Below are 18,324 nucleotides of genomic sequence, written 5' to 3'. Positions count from 1 at the left end.
CAGTATAATATAATATATATAACATAATACACAACACAGTATAACATATATATCTAATATAATACAGTATAATTATAATAAAATATGATATAATTATAACAACATAATAAAATGCAGTATAATAAAAATATAATATAATATAATAATTCTAATATAACACTAACATAATACAATATAATAATAATGACATGAGATGAGATGCTTATCCTGCCTGGCCTACCTGGCGGGGTTGTTGTGCAGGAAGAAAGGCTGCAAAGGGACAAGGGAGGGGGAGAGGAGGAGGGGGCGACTCCCCTCCCCAGACTCATCAAAGGAGCCCCCAAAAGGGGGTCATGAACCCGGAAGGAGGAAATTGGGGGAGGGGGGCACTAAAAACCCTCCTCCGTCTCTTTCTGCCCCCCGCCCCTAGTCCGGCCCCCTTCGGCCTTCGAAGCCCGGCCTCACCTTCATCTCCCGCTCGGGGATCACGTCCATATCGTCGCCCATCTCGCCGCCGCCACCGCCGGCAGCCCGGACACGCGCCGCCCGTTATCACATCCCCCGCTTTTTTCAACGGAGGGGAAGGAGAAACCGGACGGACGAGCGGGCGCTTCCGCTTCCGGCGACGCTCTAGGTTTAAGTTTGACACCTGCCCCCCCCCCAAAAGGAAAGGAGCTGAAGGGGAGTTGCGAGAGAAAAAAGGATGGAAATGAGAGATGCGGCCAATGCCGCCTCCGCCGCTGGTCCTAGCCCGCCTGGGAGTCCCGGACGTTCTGTTCCGTCGGGAGGGAAGGAAAAAAATGACGTCCTTCCGGTATCTTCCCTCCCTTTTCCGGTCGGTCAACTCTATGGCTGGTGCTAAGGAGATGAAAACAAAAGCATCAGGACATAGAGGCGGGAACATTAGAGTCATGCAGACTCTTCGACTTCCGGGATTATATGTCCCTTTTAGACAGCATCTAAATATCTATCTCAGCATCTTCTGAAAAAGGATTTTACAAAAGAAAGGATCTCTTTGCAAGAAGAAGGATCTCTTCCCCAAAGGATTAACCCAATCAGGGTTGCTGCTTGCATTTCTCCATCCAGAGGCTGCATTTGCACAACAGTCTTGTGTCTGCTGGACTTAGTTTTAAAATTAGTCGTGGGAAGGCAGCCACTATATGATTGTGGGGTGATTTTTTGGGGGGTTGGGGGGCTATGGGAATCCAGTCAAGGAGAGGCACTCCCCCCCCACAGTTGGGCGCATAGGCTGAACTGAGGCTTACCTGCAGATCCCCAATATCTGTATGCAATTGGTTATTGCTACACACCCAAATATATATATATATATATATATTTGCAAGGAGCAGGATTTTTTTTTTTTGAAAAAAATAGATGTCAGTGAGTTGGTGTGTTTCTATATGAACGTACACTGGCTGTGTGTGAAAAAGAAAATAATAGAGATAAACATAATAAAAATAAAATAAGTTAAAATGCTCTGGGTCCTTAGAATTCAAACAGCCACCTGCTACACAACACATCAGACAGTCTAGATAGTGGAAAGGGTAGTACCTGGAGGTATCAGAATAGAAGAGGAAGAATGGGAGAAGATCATCAAATAGAAAGACCTCAGAGAGAAACAGGACGACTGGCAAAAGGAAGCAGAGATATGCCAGTAGTCATAGGAGCCTTGTGTGCAAACCCCAAAACAACGGCAGCATCCCTTGAACACCACTGGCATTGACAAAACTCCTGCTGGTCAATTGCAAAAGGCAGCTTTGCTTGGAATGTCTTACATCCTGCAATGCCTATCCCAGGTCCTTGGGAAGTAGATACAAATGCTAAATCCAGTCAAAACATCTGGCTGACAGTGCAACGAACCAAAATAGTAAATAAAAATAAAAAACCCAAATAAAATACGAGTGAGAATGTTAAAAATGAAAGTGTCCACGAGCCCGTCTGTAACATGAATTATAATCTTAATAAGAGTCAAGTGTTTATAGATAAAAATGAAATATCAATTGCTCTGTGTCTCCTTCTCTCCCTCTTTATGTTTGTGTGTATAAAAATCAACAAGTCAATGTGCGTGTGGGTGTTTTTGTGTTTGTTTTTATGGATGTCACAGCGTTCCTAGGATCATGGGATCAAAATGTGGGGATTTGGCAGCAGGCGTGTATTTACAATTTCTCATTTGCCTTTTGGTGCTTTGGAGAATAGCTTGACACCCTCATCTTTGTAGGAGCCCCTCAAATACTGGAAGACTGCTATCATGTCACCCCTGGTTCTTCTCTTCACTAGACTATACAAACTCAATTCCTGTATTCATTCTTTCTATGTTTTAGCATGCAGCCCCTTAACCATTCCTGTTGCTCTTTTCCACACACTTTCTGGAATCTCAACATCTTTTTTTTATATTGTGGTGACCAGAACTGGATGCAATTTCTCCTTGTATGAGCAAGTCAACGGAAGCCCTTGAATTCCAGATCCATGTATGCCATAAGAATTATGCTACTAGAGGTGGTAGCTTGAAGTTCATTGCTGTTGTTGTATTTTCAGCCATATCTCAAAACCTTCTGGACACTCCTCAATAGCTGACTTTGAAGACATCCCAGAAGACAAATGTTCCTCATAGCCCATGCCGCTTAGTTTTGCCCATGTTTCAAAGTCAAGACTTGATTAACCACCGCTGGTTGAATAAACCACCATTGGGTAGATTGACCTGGCACACTGAGTTCTAAGCCTCGATTTGCAGCCTCCTGGGTTCACACAAACCAGGAAGCTAAACCCAAATAATAGTTGTGTGGCTTTGTGCAATGTATGACTCCAGGGAGTGTCAAAGCAAAGGTGAGGTAGTACAACCCTTGTCAATACAGTCAGGAAGGTCTATGAACAACAAAGGTGGGTTTCCACAGCTGAAATAACACACCTCCCCAGGGTTCACACAACACATTATGCTGAAATACACTTATGGGTCTATGGTGCACTGGGAGAGGTCACCATGCCCGTAACCAAATGTCGTGTGGATAGAGCCATGATCCCGAGTTTAGCATGTGGCACGAATCCTCTTACACACAGGGTATTTTTCATTGGTGTCCATGATATATGTGTGTGTGTGTGTGTGTGTGTGTGTACACACACACACACACACACACACACACACACACACACACATCAGAAGCCAGAATATGAATTATTTAATGTGAGTCTAACTATATTGGTTCATTTGGGTTGAACGTCAGCAGGGGGCGCCTCTCGCCATCTTTGGTGGACCTTGGAAAGCTAAGCAGGGTTGAAGCTGGTTAGCATTTGAATGGGAGATGACCAAGAGACCTCAAGGCTGAATGGTTAGACTGGGAAGTTGAAAAGAAAAAAGAAAAACAATAGAAGTAAATGGCAAATTATTTTGTATTGATACCAAGAAAACGAAAGAAACTCGATCGAATTCAAGTCAACGGAGAACTGATCCTGGTGAACTCAGACACTAAAAAAGAACACCTCAAGAGGATCAAATCCAATTCCACAGCCAAATCTTTCTTATTCCACAACTCACATACAGGTAGTCCTCAACTTACAATCACAATTGAAACCAGAATTTTAATCGAGTTGGTTGCTAAGTGAGCCACGTCCGATTTTACGACTTTTTTTTTTTGCCACGGTTGTTCAGTAAATCACTGCAGTTGTTAAGTGAGTTGTGTGGTCATTAAGAGAATCCCGCTTCCTAACCCTAACCCTAACCCATCGACTTTGCTTGTTGGAAGCCAGCTGGGAACAACGATCACGTGAAGCCATCATAAATACATGCCAGTTGCTAATGAATTTTGATCACACAACCGTGAGATTGCTACGACGGTCGTAAGTGTGAAGACTGGCTTTATTCATTGCCCTTGTAACTTTTAAATGGTCACTAAACAAATGGTTGTAAGTTGAGGATTACCTGTACCGAGAAGGGGAAGACACATTGGTCTGATCAAGGAAATTGGCTTGAACAAAGAAACCAAGATTAGAAAACCAAGCATCACGAAAACGTTTGCATTTTACAGGACGACAGAAGAAAGAAAAAAAATAATCCCTCAGAAATCAGAAAAGCAGCTCTGAGAAGACACTTTTGTGGTGGTTGTAGCAAAAATGGGATTTTTTTCATGTGTAGATCTCCAACTCTAGAACTAACCATGATGTCACTCAAGCCTGCTCCATCTGGCTTAGGACGGGTTCTGAATTCAGGATGAAACGTCTCTGGTTTTCCCTTTTTGCTTCGCTTCATCACGTTTGGTAAAATAAAAATAACACGCTGCCTGATGCGAAATTCTGGCTGTTATGCTCCTTAAAAGATATGACTCGACTAAACCATCTGAATTTCTTTTCTCCCTTGGATCAGAGCGGTCAGCTCTTCTTCGGCCTGTACGCAAAGCCATTTTCAGAAAAAAGTAGTTTCTGTTTGGAACAGAAGTGGTCGTAAAGAAAATCTGAATCGTTTCAGATTTGGGAGAAAAAAGGAGAGCGTTTTGTCTGTTTGAAAAACGCTCCATGAAATCTGGATTTTGCATTTAGAGTTTTCTGCTGTTCTTGAGAACAATGGGGCTTGCTATTCGGGTTACGGTTGAGACTAAAAATGAGGGGTGATTTAGATGGTCTTCTGGATGATGTCTGGTGGACTTTTCTTCGCCATTCCTTCAGACGTCGTCTTTAAAACGGGCTGGTTTAAAAGCAACGGGGCAGAGATCTTGTGATGGTCAGAGGTGGAAAATGTTCCGTATTCTCCTCTCCCTTTAAGGAAGACTCGAGAGTTCTCTCTCCGGAGGAGGGCCTGAAAGTTTGGGGGTGCTTTCTTGACTCTTGCCTTCAAACATCATGACCCTAAGAGGAGAGGACCGAAAAGGAGAGAAGAATGAATGGGATATTATCAGAAATGACCTTCCTTTCATCTCTAGAGCAACCTTGGTCATTTGTAGATTATATGGACTTCAACACCCAGAATCCCCCAGCCAGCATGTTCGACAGGCCAGCATGATGGGGAGTTCTGAAGACCGTCCATCTTAAGAAGCATGCTCACTGGGGAATTCTGGGAAGACCTCCAAGATCCGTTTCAGCCCTAACACTCTATGGTCTACCTCTTTGAGAAGAACCGATGTTCACCTGTCGCTTACTCATCTGGGATGCCCTGTAGATACCCAACCTCTCCAACTTTTCTCCGCTGAGAATGGCTAGACTGCTCCCTCTCACCTCCCTAGTTGGCTGCCTCTAACCCCACCCCAGTTATAAGTTCTTCCAACATCACAACCGACGGGTCTTCCTCTGGCGAATCTTGGGGTGTGCATGGCCTGGGTCGGACATGGAGGGAGGACGTAAGCCGGAGGGCAAAGAGAAGGGGAAGAAGAAGGGAGGAGAATTGGAAAGCTTTGATCATAATGGGAGCCAAATCCCTTGTGCCCACGCAGAGTTCAGAGTCATTGTTCCCCGTCCAGGATTCAAAACTTGGAACAGGAATGGAAACCGAGACGGGGATTGAAAGACAATGGATAGTTTGTTCCTGCCATTCTTGTTCCTCTTGCATTTTAGATTTTTAAATCTTTAGCAAAATAGCTTTTGGCCTTAGCTGGAGTGATGGGCGAGAAACTCCTCTCTCTGTGGATGGAGTTCTCTGAAGTTTGGTGGCCATTGCTTTTAAATAAACCAACAAGAACTTAAAAGGCTAGTAAATGGAGCACTAAAGGGGTCCAAGAGAGAATCCAGCCTCTGTTTAAAGGAAGCCCCTGACTTATGACCACAAGCACGCCCCTATTTTACTAACTTGTTTGCCACTTGGTTGTTAAGTGAATCAATGCAGCTGTTAAGTTAGCAACACCTTTGTTTAAATAAACCCGGCTTCCTCACTTGACTTTGCTTGTCAGAATGTTAGAAAAGGGGAAATCCCAGGCCGTCATGAATACGAGTCAGCTGCCAAGCAGTCTGCCTTTCGATCCCACGGCTGTAGGTCACTTTCTCCCCACCCCTGGTGCCGTTGCAGCTTTGAACAGTCACTAAATGAGCCACTGCCAGTTGCTCATATTCCCCATCTGGACTCCCACCTGCCAGAAATGGTGTAGGGTCTTCTACTTGGGCAGGGGGTTGGACTAGATGACCTACAAAGGTCCCTTCCAACTCTGGATCATCTGTTCACTTTATCTGTTACTGTTGCAAGTACCCCATTGTTTGCTCCTTTTGCGGATACTCACAGCTTGAGGACGGCTGACCGCTTGCCCAGCATCAGGGTCACAAAATCCTGGTACGAGATGGTTTCGCTGATGCCCCTGGTGACTTCGGAGATCATTTTCTTCAGCTCCAGGTGGGTCTTGGGAGTCCCCAGCTTCTCCATCATCCTTTTCACGGACATGAGATCTGCGAGGAACGACAGACGGAGAGAGGACGCTAAAGGCCTTGCGGAGGGCGACGCTAACCGAACCCCAGAGAAGAGGCGCCTACATCCCTTGCCTGCTGTACAGGCAGTTCCTCGACTTACAACCACAGTGGAGCGCAAGTCGTGGAGGTCTTAAAAGGGGCCAGTCACGGTGTTGGGGCTTCCCTGGAGGTGGTCGTCCAAGGAGCACCACGGTCATTAAGCGAAGCCACGGTTCGCGAGGGTGTGCGGCTTTGCGGAACGTTGAAACTTAAATGCCATTTTTTCCCCCTCCCTCTGGCAAAACTGTCATAGAACATTTTGTAAGCTGCCCAGAATGACCCTGAGGTAAGATGGGCGGACTGTACATTTTAAATTAAAATAATAAAAATAACATAAAACACAACACGGAGTCCCGTGACCCCACCCCAGGGATGTTTTAAGGGCGAGGACCAGTTGTAAGGGGGCTTGTTTAAAAAGCGCCGCCTGTGAACGGTCGTTTAAGAGTCGTAATTCGAGGACTCCCCTCTATCATGCAGAAAACGAAACAAAACAAACTGGTTTGTTCTTTTCAAGTGGGGTCAACTTGGCCAGAGGAGGAGCTCACCGATCTCGCCATGATTATTCAAGTCGAACTCCATGTATTTTTCTAGAAAAGAGAAGCAAAGGTTAGCACCATCCAAACTCAGCCCTCTTAGAACACGCCAAGGTAGAATAGCAGAGTCGGAAGGGACCTTGGAGGTCTTCTAGTCTAACCCCCTGCTCAAGCAGGAGACCCTACCCCATTCCGGACAAATGGCTGTCCAGTGTCTTCTTAAAAGCCTCCAGTGATGGAGAAGCCATAACTTCTGAAGTCAAAGCTAGTATGCCAGGTATACATATTGGAGCCATTATTATAATTGTTTTGGAGAAAAGGATGGGTAGGCCTCCTCTTTTCTTCCCTTGAGGCTGTGACTTTGAGATGGCAAACCTCCACAAGAAAGGATTCCCTCTCTCTTTTTTCTTTTTCTTGTAAGCTTTTGAGTTAAAACAAGGCAAAAAAAAGGAGATAAGGGAAAAGATCTGATCCGTTTCATGTTCACTTGTAAATAAACGCTATCCAGCTTAATTTAGTCAGCAGCAGGGAAAATATTCTGGATTTCTCTCTCTTTATTTTTCAGCCTCCTTTTTGTTTTGCAACACGTACTTCCCTGTTTTGAAAGATCTGAAGGACTATCCCTGTGCCAAGATGCTGGAAAATGCCCCTTGACTCGTTTCCTGTTCCTGCTGGCTATTTTATTTTATTCAGTGCAGCTTTACTTTGATGCTTGTTTTCTGCTGGTTTCCAAGTTCTCTTTTCAGAGAAAAAGGAGACTTTAAATACAGCTGTTTCCTCCTGGGAGATCAGGCTGGGTGATTGCTATTACAAGAAGAAAAGAAATGGAAGAAGCAGGAAGGACGGGGAGAGAGAGAAAGAAGAGAAAGCCAGAGAGAGAGAGAGAGAGAGAGAAAAGAAAGAGTGGAGAGAGGAGAAGGGGGAAAGGAGGAAGGAGAGGGGAGAAAGCACAAAATGAAAAGGAGGAAGGAGAGGAAAGAGGAAAAGTAAAGGCAGAAGTAAATGAAAGAATTAAATAATTAAGTGAGGGAAGGAGGAAGAGAGGGCAACCAAAGAAGAAAGAAGAAGAAAAAATGGGATGGGGAAAAGGAAGGAGAAAAGAAAGATGAGCATGGGAGGAAGGAAGGAAGGAAGGAAGGAGTAAGGCAAAGTACAAAACCCAAAATTCTGTTCACTTATTGTTTGTTTACCAGAGTTTTACGCTGCACAGTAACATGCCTTTCTTTGATATGTGGTCCTATCCTAAAACTGCCTCAGATCCATCCATAAAACAGGCTTAAACGGGATGATTTAAACGCTTTCCAACAACCTGCTGAACACTTGGTTATGTTAATCCTTGCCTCATTGCTCTTCCTGGCTTAACAAGTTGCACAAATGAGTTGAAGGTTCAAATTCCTCTGTACCGTTGCTACTCAACGCTTCCCAGAATTTGTTCCCAGTGAATTCGTGGAAAAACAAGGAGACAAAATGCTTTTTTTAAAAAAAAAAACAGAAAACCGCCCTGGCTTCTCCCATCTGCTTTGAGCCACAGAAGGTTTGAAAAAAGCCTTGGAGATCCTGCATGTACACATTCTCATTAAGGGAGGTGGGGAAGGATACAAATTCCAAGTTTGCAGGGTGCATTGTGTGTATGTGTGTTTCTGTGCACTTTGTGTCCGGTGGGAGAAAAGACATCGAAACAAAAGCTTGATTGTTGGTCAGGTCCAAAAGAGGAAATTCTTTGGTCAGGAAAATGCTGGATTTTCCGGCCAGAAGTGCACAGGAGCAAAGATTTGGAAAGAGAGAGAGAGAAAAAAAAAAGGGTGTATGCTTTGCATGTGTGCTCACAACCGACACAACCGTGCCACTTAATCCTCTCCAGGCAGCAAATAAAGAGATCGTCTTTTTGCACATTGCAGCTTGGGGCACAAGGCTGAATTTTCGTAGGTCTTTGCAGCAAGCACGAATTTCATTTCACAACTTCGAGTCTCCATTCCTTCAGAGGCAGAATTTTTTAACACATGAGGGTGGGGGAATGTTGCAACAGTTGTAAGTGTGAAGGCTGATTGTCAGTCGCATTTTTCAGCACCTCGGTAACCTCGGACAGTTGCTAAAGTCAAGGATTACTTGCAGATCCACTGCTGATCAACTTCAATCTTGTTTGCTTTTCCTGGTTTGAGTATGTTTTGCAAAACCAAGGCTGGTTGGTTACTTGATAATTCAGTTGTTCTTGTGAAACCATCTAATGTAGGGTGTAGTCTAATGCAATCTCAAAGGAGGTCAAACATGTTTAAAAACCCAGAGGTTCCATTCACATCTGTTGTACTGGCAAATAATAATATTCCCAGTCCTCAGCCACGCCCTGATCTTGTAGCCAAAGACACATTCTTAACAAATAATCTCACTTCCCAGCTGAAAAAGCTAGCCACCATTTGCCAGTTCCTCAGGCCGGATTTGGCCACGAAACCTGGCTACTGGTGGGATGCAAAATCCCTTCCAGATGTGCTGGATTTGGAGCCAGGGAAGTGGTGGCCCCAAACATCTGGAGAACTTCAAGCTGCAGGAGACCACAATAGGAGTTGTGCTCTGTTTCACTTAAAAAGAAGAGGGGAAGAAAAAGAGGAGGGTGAATGGAAGTAATTTTGGGAAGTAATTTTGACTGGTAAAAAGAAAATAAATTCTCACCAATCTCCCTAAAAGTGAGATGAAGAACTGTTTTCTATCCGCAGCGTGGGACAACTGAAAGATTTCCTATCTCCTTGGCTTAGATGGACTCTCATTCTCCAGGTAACTGAAATTTGGTCCAGGGTATTTCCCAGATATGAGAATTCAATTCCCAGAATTCCCTGGCCAGCATGCTTTAAGAGGCATGGATCTATCCAAAGTAATAACACTGCGGATTGTCATGTTGGATTGTTTCCTTCTCCATCCTCTGGACAATTGCAATGCTTCCAGCCCTAACCCAAAGGAAAATGTTTTTCTACATTTGGTTCACGCAATGTGGACTAGTACCTTTAAAAACTGCAAGCTTTTCTTCCAGGTCTTCTTCATCGCTAAACTTTGGGTCACAGAGAAACTCCTGAAACAGAGAAAAAAAGGATTTAAAAAGGAGACAATCAATGGATTTAAGCAACAATCAAATCTTCCAGAGACGTCCCTTATGTGTAGCCTTGGTAGGCTGTGTGTTTACAGAAATTTTGTGCCCAATTGTGCTCATAAACCGAGAACTACCAGCATACACAGGCTTTGGGGAAGCCAAATTTAAACACTTTACACTGAACAATGAAAATATCTTGTTGGGTGTTGCAGGGTTTTGTTTTGTTTTTTGAAAAAATTGGGCCATTCTGTTAAAAAAAAAAAAAGGAAAGAAACTGCCAGAAAGAAAACACATCATTAAAAGTAGAGAAAAAGGTCAACAGTCCCTAAATTAAGACTGAGGTCCATTTTCCACAAAGTTATCTTGAAGTAGAGATTGCAGTGCCTTGAGCAGAGATAGTGAACAATTGTGTCAGCAAAGCCACACTAGACTCCGTGGCATAATAAGGAAAGTCAATTCAGACAAATGGAATGCAGATAATCCTCTACTTATAGAAGCACCGGGCTGGAAGGGACCTTGGAGGTCTTCTAGTCCAACCCTCTGGCCAAAACAGGGGAGCTTGGCTGTTTTGTTGCAGACATTTCATTACCAAACTAAGTAACATCATCAGTGCTTAGTGATGACATCTTCAAGAAAACAGCCAAGCTCAGAGAGCACCAAGCACCCCACAATCCTCCTTCTCTTGTGCTCCAAAGCACCTGAGGGCAGGACGAGAAGCAAAGGGTGGAAACTAATCAAGGAGAGACCCAACCTAGAATTAAGGAGAAATTTCCTAACAGTGAGAACAATTCATCAGTGGAACAGCTTGCCACCAGAAATTGTGGGTGCTCCATCACTGGAGGTTTTAAAGAAGAGTCTAGATATCCATTTGTCTGGAATGGGATAGAGTCTCCTGTGCAAGCAGGGGGTTAGACTAGAAGACCTCCAAGGTCCCTTTCATTATTCTGCGTTCATTTATTGACCGCCCAACTTCAGAGGTTCCAGTATGTTGAGGACTACCTATAATCCTGACAGAAGCCACAGAGCTTTTGCTGGCACGCTCCAATTTCTTTAAGCACCCTCTCCTCATTCTAAAACCCAGCTAGTTTCCTATATCTTATCTTTGGCAAAAGGCAAAAAATAATAATAATCCATTTGAGAATCCAGAGAGACATATTTTCATAACTCCCCACCATACCCCAAAGGGATTTATTTTTAAGATTTAAAAAAAAAAAACAACCACACAAAACACACACCCTTTGAGCAGGAAGGGTAGCAACTCCTGGAAGTTATGCCCTGAAACTTCTCAAGCAGGTTTTCCCATTTTTTGCTGGCTGATACCACACAGGGAAAGCCTTGGCTTGCACAAATCATCAGTTCAAGCCAGAGGGCTGTTTGGAAATCTGTTTAGATTGCATCAACAAGAGCCACGCGTTTCTTTTTAAGAGCCAGCACATTCTCTAGTGAAAAACTGAAGCTGCCAAGGGACAATCAGAGCCTTTTACTCTGGGTGATCCATTCTGAAACATAGGAAGGGATCAAAAAGTGCAGATCTGGCTGGTTTCTTGAATGCCACAAAATCTGATTGCCAGCCTCCACATTTCTTCACGCCTCTGTGGCCAAACCCACATCCAAAGCTTTCCACCAAGACAACAGACAGCTTTATATACCACAAGTGCAAAATGAACCTTCAACCATTGGGGCAAAAGAGAAAGGAGAGAGAGAGAGAGAGAGAGAGAGAGAAAGAGATGATAGAAAGATGATAGAGAGAGAAAGAGATGAGACAAAGAGATAACAGACAAAAATGACAGAGAGAGAGAGAAAGGAGAGAGATGATAGATGATAGAGAGAGAACAAGAGAGAGATGAGACAGAAAGACAGAAAGAAAGAGATGAGACAAAGATAAATGACAGGAAGAGAGAGAAAGGGAGGGAGGGAGAGAAATGAGAGAAGACAGAGAGACAGTATTTTATTTATTTTTATTTCCATTTTTTACATTTTGGTCGGATGATGGACAAGCGTTTATCCCAAGGATGCTTAAATCTGATCTACAACCTCAGCTGGAATTTGGTTCCAAGCTTCCATTCTACTTTCTATATGAAATCATACTTCCTAACATAATTTTGGAATTTCCCTCCTGAGGTTGCGTGTTCCCCCATCCTCCGTGTTCTCTTCTTGGCAATTCACCACATGCCCTGATAGTTGATCCTTTGGAGACATCGAGGAAAGCACGGAGTTAAAAAATAATAATGAGAGGGGGAAAAAAAGGCTGAACAAAAACACTTGGACGTTTCCTGGATCATGGAGCAGACTTTGGGTAGAGGAATGTGAGTGGATGACAAATTAACTAGATAATACCATAGTTGGCAAGGATGAGGTCTGAAAATGGGGAAGGTAAGGGACGGGTTGAATAGGCAGGAAGGTCCTTGAAAGAGCTAGGATAGAGTAGAGCTGGAAGGGACCTTAGAGGTCTTCTAGTCCAACCCCCTACTCAAACAGGAGACCTTATACCATTTCAGATAAGTGACTATCCAGTCTCTTCTTAAAAACCTCCAGTGATGGAGCACCCACAACTTCTTGTGGCAAGCTGTTCCACTGGTTGATTGTCCTCCCTCTTAGGAAGTTTCTCCTTAATTCCAGGTTGCTTCCCTCCTTGATGAGTTTCCACCCATTGTTTCTTTTCTTACCTTCTGAAGGTGCTTTGGAAAATAAATTGATCCTAATTTTCTGTGAGTTATCAGCAGGGAGAAATCAAACCAGATCCTTTGTCCATTTAGCCACCAAAAGCTAGGCTCAACTCAGCAAAAAATCTGTTTAAATGCTGGTCAAAGTTAAAACATCCTGAAAAAAGTGATTTTATATGACAATTTTTCACACTATTGCAGCATCCCTGACATGGTCACGTGATCAAAATCCAGACACCGGTCAACTAAGCTGGTTTTCTTCCTATCCTGGTTACTAACCAGTTGGTTCTCTTTCACTGGGTTAAACCTCAAAGCGAATTTTGCCAGGCAGGGGAAGGCAGAACCCGGATGGAGAAAGCTGCCAGAAATTGTGCTCTTAGATTTGCCACTGTTTGTTGCTGACCGGGTTTAATTCAGGTTGTGTGAATGTGGGCTCGACTGGACAAGAGAGAAAGAGAGGAAAGAGCTGGAGAGAACCGACTGTTCCACTTACTTTGTTGATTTCTTCTAACCTCCCTTCTTGTTCAGCTTTCAGCAAACGGAAGGCTTTCCCCCCTACAGGAAAAGTTGAGAAGAAAAAATCATGGAGAGAAGAAGCAAAGCTGGAATATTTTGCTTGGATAGCGTTTCTTTACCAGCTCAATGGATCAAGTATTTTTCCCCCCTTATCTCACATGGGGAGCCTTCCCTTGGTCCCTTTCAACCCCAAAGATGACATCCCGTGGAGAGAGACAGAGAAAAGAGAATATATTTTCTTGAGATTTCCCTTCTCAAAGTCGCAGCCTTAAAGGAAAAAAAGGAGGCAGAAGCAAATAGCAAAGCCCATTCATATTTTAGTCTTCAAAAAAGGAGGGGGGGGTTTGAAACTGTGCCCCCAGGGGAATTAAAAAGACCCCCCCCCCTCTGCATTCACAACAAGCAAGTTTGTGCGTCTGGAAAGCAACCGCTGCACTTTTCTGGAGTTCTCCAACGCTAACAACCCACAGCCAGGCAGGGAGCCTTCCCCGAACGAAACCCCACGTACCTTGGTGGGCATTGTTGACCATCACAGACATGGTGGGATGCTGGTGGCTGGGTCTTAGAGGGTGGGGGCTGGAAGCTCTCCCCTAGCCCTTTTGCTGTGCTGGTTTTCTCCCGGCGGCCGTTGCTGCCACCGCCAAGCAGAGAGGGAGTAGGACTTTTGTGCACCTAAGCCAGCCCATTTCTCTTCAATGAAGCCATTCACAAGCCCGGGCTGAGTGGAGGAAGGCTTTGCAAGGGCTCAAGCGCCCCCACGGCCTCCCTCCCCCTCCACCAGTTGCAAAGCAAGCTGGCAAGTTAACCCCTTCCTCGGTTGTGCCATGATGAATGCGTTGCTCCGGGCATTGGCAGAGGTGCTTCAAGGGTTATAATAATAATTAGGAGGCTTGCCTTCAGGGAGGCTGCAGTCAAACACAAGAGATAAACCAGCTGGAAGTGGGGTTAACACAAGACAAGGGTTCCCGCCCCCCAAGGGGCCCATAAGCTTAAAGCTAGAATTAAAGAGAGTTTTTTTTTTCTGACAGTGACAATAATTAATCAGTGGAAGGGCTTCTCTCCAGAAGTTGTGGGTGCTCCATCACTGGAGGTTTTTAAGAAGGGACTGGACAGTTATTTGTCTAGAATGGGGTTGGGTCTCTTGCTTGAGGAGGGGGTTGGACTAGAAGACCTCCAAGATCCCTTCCAACTTTGTCATGCTGCTAACTTTCCTTTGTCCCGGGCTGCCCGCTCTCTGACTTGACTGAATTTTTTTTTTTTTAAATAATAATTTTTTGGAAGTTCTACAATGCACAGGTTCGGTTTGAGTGGTTGTGTGTTCACAAAATAGGCTCAGGCTGAACTGAAGGGGTTGAGGAAGGGCAGCTGCTTTCAGATATGGTGTGGTGAGGAAACCCCCCTCTCCTTATTTCTCCCCCACCAACACCTTCTTGTGTGGTGACCCCGGTTCACACAACCCCCTAAGAGAGGAGCTGGATCACACAACACTTGATGAGAAATTCCCCGGCTGTGTTTCTGAGGCGTGGAGGCAGATGGAAGGAAGGAAGGAAGGAAGGAAGAAGGAAGGAAGGAAGGAAGGAAGGAAGGAAGGAAGGAAGGAGCTGGAAGGAGGACCTTGGAAGGAAGGAAGGAAGGAAGGAAGGAAGGAAGGAAGGAAGGAAGGAAGGAAGGAAGGAAGGGATGCATGGAAGGAAGGAAGGGAAGAGAGCTGAGAGAAGGAAGGAAAAAATAAAAGGAAGGAATATAGAAAGAGAGGGTGGAAAGGAAGGAAAAAAGATGAGACAGATAGAAGAAAGGAAGAAGAAAAATTAGAAATTGATGGAGAAAGAATGAGAGAGGAAAAGAGAGAAGAAAGGACAGAAAGTTTAGTTTACTTTATTGTCATTTCACCTCGTACAATGAAATCAAACACCATCTTCAGTGCACATCAAGACGGAAAGATAGACAAAGAAAGACAGATAAAAGGAAAGGAGAGAGAGAGAGAAAAAGAAAGAAAGAAAGTTTATCCTGGCTCTATTCTGCTTTCAAATTTCCTGGGAGAAAAAATATATATATGTCTATGCATTTGGTTCAGAAATGCAGCCAAACAGGCATGGATCAACCAGGCCCTTCCCAGGGACCTCCACCCAACTTGGTTGAGCCAAGAACCTGAATCACCTCCTGAAAGGCCCAAAGCACTTATTATCCACAACATTCCTGGAGAGGTTTGTCAACTTGGCCCAGGACACAGAGAGCAGCCCAGGGTCTCCTCCACCCTGCCCATCACAGGGGTCCCCTACAAACCCAGGGGCCAAACCAGGGTTAGGTTTAGGGTCTAGTGTTTCACCCCCTTTTTCGACCGTCAGCCTAATACCTTTGCTTTATTGCAGCTGCCCAAACACTGCCCCTTGGAGACAAAAGCATTAACCATCATGGAAAGCGGTTACGCCACTCTACATGGTCCTGCCCAGACAACCCCTGGATTGCAGGTAGCCCTGGGCTTCACTTAGTGGCCGTTCGAAGTTGCAACAGCGCTGAAGAGAGAAACTTGTGTCCGCTTTTCACACTAACAACCATTGTCGTGGCATTGTTATTATTTTTTGTTTTCTTCCCAGATCTTCTGTTCTCCCATGTCAGGTTTCAAACTCTGGTGAGAAGATAAACCGAGATTTCCCAGGGCTGAGGGATGTTTGCGCAAGGATTCCAGAGGTTTAGTAATGTCCTTGGGGGGAATCTGCTCTCAGTGTTGGAATCTGCTCTCTTGATTATCTCAATTTTTCCCCCCTCCCTTTCAAGGTGGAATAACAACGGGTTGGTTGTTTTCTTCAACACTGTTCTTTAACGCTTGCATTGGCAGGACTTAAAAAGATAGGGAAGGAAAGAATTCAGATAAAATACGTCCTTTCCTCTCTACAAAGGAAGACAACAACAACAACAACAACGCACATTTTTCTTCCCAGTATAAAAAGCTCACGCAGTTTAGCTACAGGGCAGCCTCAGAAAGAGAAGATAAAAGGTAAATGTGTTTACAAGCAAATGGTGGAAAGCTAATTCTTTGTCTAATTCTTTTTTTTTCCTTTTCTTTTCCTCCTTTCATTCTTTTCTCAATCTGTTCATCTTCCTTTTTTTTTTTTGCTTCCGTTCTGCTTTACATGTTTTTAATTCAGTCGTTTCTTCTTCAATAGAAAAAAAACAATTTAATAAATAAAAGCAGCAGCAGAGCAGCTCACACAATTTATTAAATAGCTGTCTGGATGTCCCTTTTCTGGATCTTTCTGGATTGAAAAACGGACATCCTGGGGTTGCAATTTTAAGGAAAAAGCTCTGCAGAAGATGCTTCCTGGACTACAACTCCCAGGAGCCCCGGCCAGCTCAGGAATGGGTAGAGGATGATAGGAGCTGTAGTTCTGTGATATCTAAAGAGTTGATCGCTACTTTTAAGTAGTCCTCAACTTACAATGGTTCATTTATTGACCGTTCGAAGTCACGACGATACTGGAAATGACCGTTTTTCACACTTAACGGCCACTGCAGCAACCCCCCCTGGTCACGTGATGAAAGTTCAGGCACTGATTCATATTTACGACGGTCTCAGTTTCCCAGGGGGGTCCCGAGGTCCCCTTTTGCGACTTTCTGACAAGCAAAGTCAAAGGGGAAGCGAGATTCACTTAACAACGGTGGCAAGAAAGGTTGTAAACCCACTTAACGACTGTCTTGCTTAACAGCAGAAATCTGGGCCTCGATTGTGGTGGTGAAGTCATTGCCCGCAAAGCTATAAATTTTTCTTTCTGGTCTTGTTCATGTCAGGACGCCCATTGGAGCCTATAAATCATAGTTTAGGGATTACCACATCGGGCCAACCCAACCCTATCATGGCTCACAGCTAAACACGGGGTGATTAACTCAGCCTGAAATGACTCTTAAAGGGCTGGTGGTGTCTATTAATTTGAGCCACTTGGTATTCTCGCTGAGCAATTTCCCTCTCGTTCTTTCGAGGTGACGGGAGCTTCACCAAAGGCCTCATTTAAATATTTAAAATGTAAATCGATCGATTTATGCATGCAGGGAACGAGGATGTAAAGGGGATAATCCATCCTGGGTGTAGGATTTAGCATCCCATTTGCTGATCCTTAATGAATACAATCCCAGAGTTTCCTGCCCAGGCTGGGGAGGAAAAAAAAAAAATATATTTGTAAACATTCACATCATCAGCTATAAGATCGCGTTGCCGTTTTAAAGCAGGATGGAAAAGCTGGGGTCAAGAAAAGAGATATATTAACACATACAGCTGTACAGTACAAAATCCTGCATTCTTAAAAATTCAGAATAAAGCTTTCCTGATTATATGGGTGAATGTAACTGCAGAGTTTCCCTCTCTGAAGCTGAAATCACTTTTTGTGTCAGCAAGCTAATGGATTCCAGATCGCTGAATACGAGAAGGATTTGCCGGGCCAACGTTCAACAGGGAGAGAGAGAAGCCTTCCGCAGTTTGCATCCAAGAACATCACAGGTTTGGGTCTTGGTTGGCGAAGGTGGTATTTTTCAGGACGAGGGATGGGAAAATATCAAATTTTGGATCTTCTGCTCGGATGTCGATTTCCCAGACACGGTTCTTGTCCAGTTTCACCGTTGTGGACGGGCCAATTTCACAAAGTCAATTTCACAACCTGAGTGCGGTCAATTTCACCACCGTGTTGGTCTAGTCAATTGCACAGCTAAGCGACGGCTTTGGTTTGTTTTTAAAGCTTGCCTTAAATGAGGATTTCTCTCTAAACATTTCTCAAACTTCTGAGGAATTGGAAAGGGTCGCAAACAAATGTCACATTGCACTGGATTTTACTCCCAAATTCTACATCCCTGCACTCGATTTACTCCCGATCCTGGCATCCAACTTTCATTTTTTTCTGCATCAGGGTTCAAATCTCTGCCAATATCATAGAATCATCGTTTCCCCACCCCCCGACCAGGGTCCAAAACTCCTTGGACCAAAAAAAGCACAATGCTCATTTCCCAAGACTTGTAAAATGGCTGTTTCAGGTTTCTCGTCCTCATGGCTGCACTGTCTCCATTTCGGGGTTTGATTCTTAAGGTTGGTCCGGCAGCCAAGATAGTTTTCCCAAGCTATTATTCTCTGTCCCTGACAAAGATGTCTCAGTCTGCCTCC

General features: G+C 44.3%; 2 protein-coding genes across 4 annotated transcripts in view; both read right to left on the bottom strand.

Annotated features, from left to right (window-relative positions):
- The window catches only part of NUP214 (nucleoporin 214), a 42,630-nt gene extending 41,803 nt beyond the window's left edge, over positions 1-827 (bottom strand). The window contains exon 1 of one of the 3 annotated variants that reach the window (XM_087944090.1): positions 445-827. In XM_087944090.1, coding sequence (XP_087800216.1) covers positions 445-486 — 42 coding nt within the window. In that variant the 5' untranslated portion in view covers positions 487-827. The remainder of the gene's footprint in view (positions 1-444) is intronic. The other 2 variants (XM_087944092.1, XM_087944091.1) reach the window with 2 other exon arrangements.
- A 2,518-nt stretch (positions 828-3,345) lies between these two features.
- Positions 3,346-13,820, bottom strand: AIF1L (allograft inflammatory factor 1 like). The gene is made up of 6 exons (XM_026685733.2): positions 13,690-13,820; positions 13,159-13,220; positions 9,918-9,984; positions 6,939-6,980; positions 6,171-6,333; positions 3,346-4,812 (listed from the first exon to the last, which is right to left on the bottom strand). The coding sequence occupies exons 1-6, from the start codon at positions 13,718-13,720 to the stop codon at positions 4,725-4,727; spliced, it is 453 nt and encodes a 150-aa protein (XP_026541518.1). The 5' UTR covers positions 13,721-13,820; the 3' UTR covers positions 3,346-4,724.
- Between the last annotated feature and the right edge of the window lie 4,504 nt (positions 13,821-18,324).

This window comes from Notechis scutatus, chromosome 15, assembly GCF_049901735.1.
Source record: "Notechis scutatus isolate UNSWTSFEM ecotype Mainland chromosome 15, rNotScu1.2, whole genome shotgun sequence".
Lineage (NCBI taxonomy): Eukaryota > Metazoa > Chordata > Lepidosauria > Squamata > Elapidae > Notechis > Notechis scutatus.
The sequence above is the reverse complement of the archived record's forward strand: the minus strand, read 5'-3'. Positions and strand labels throughout refer to the sequence as shown.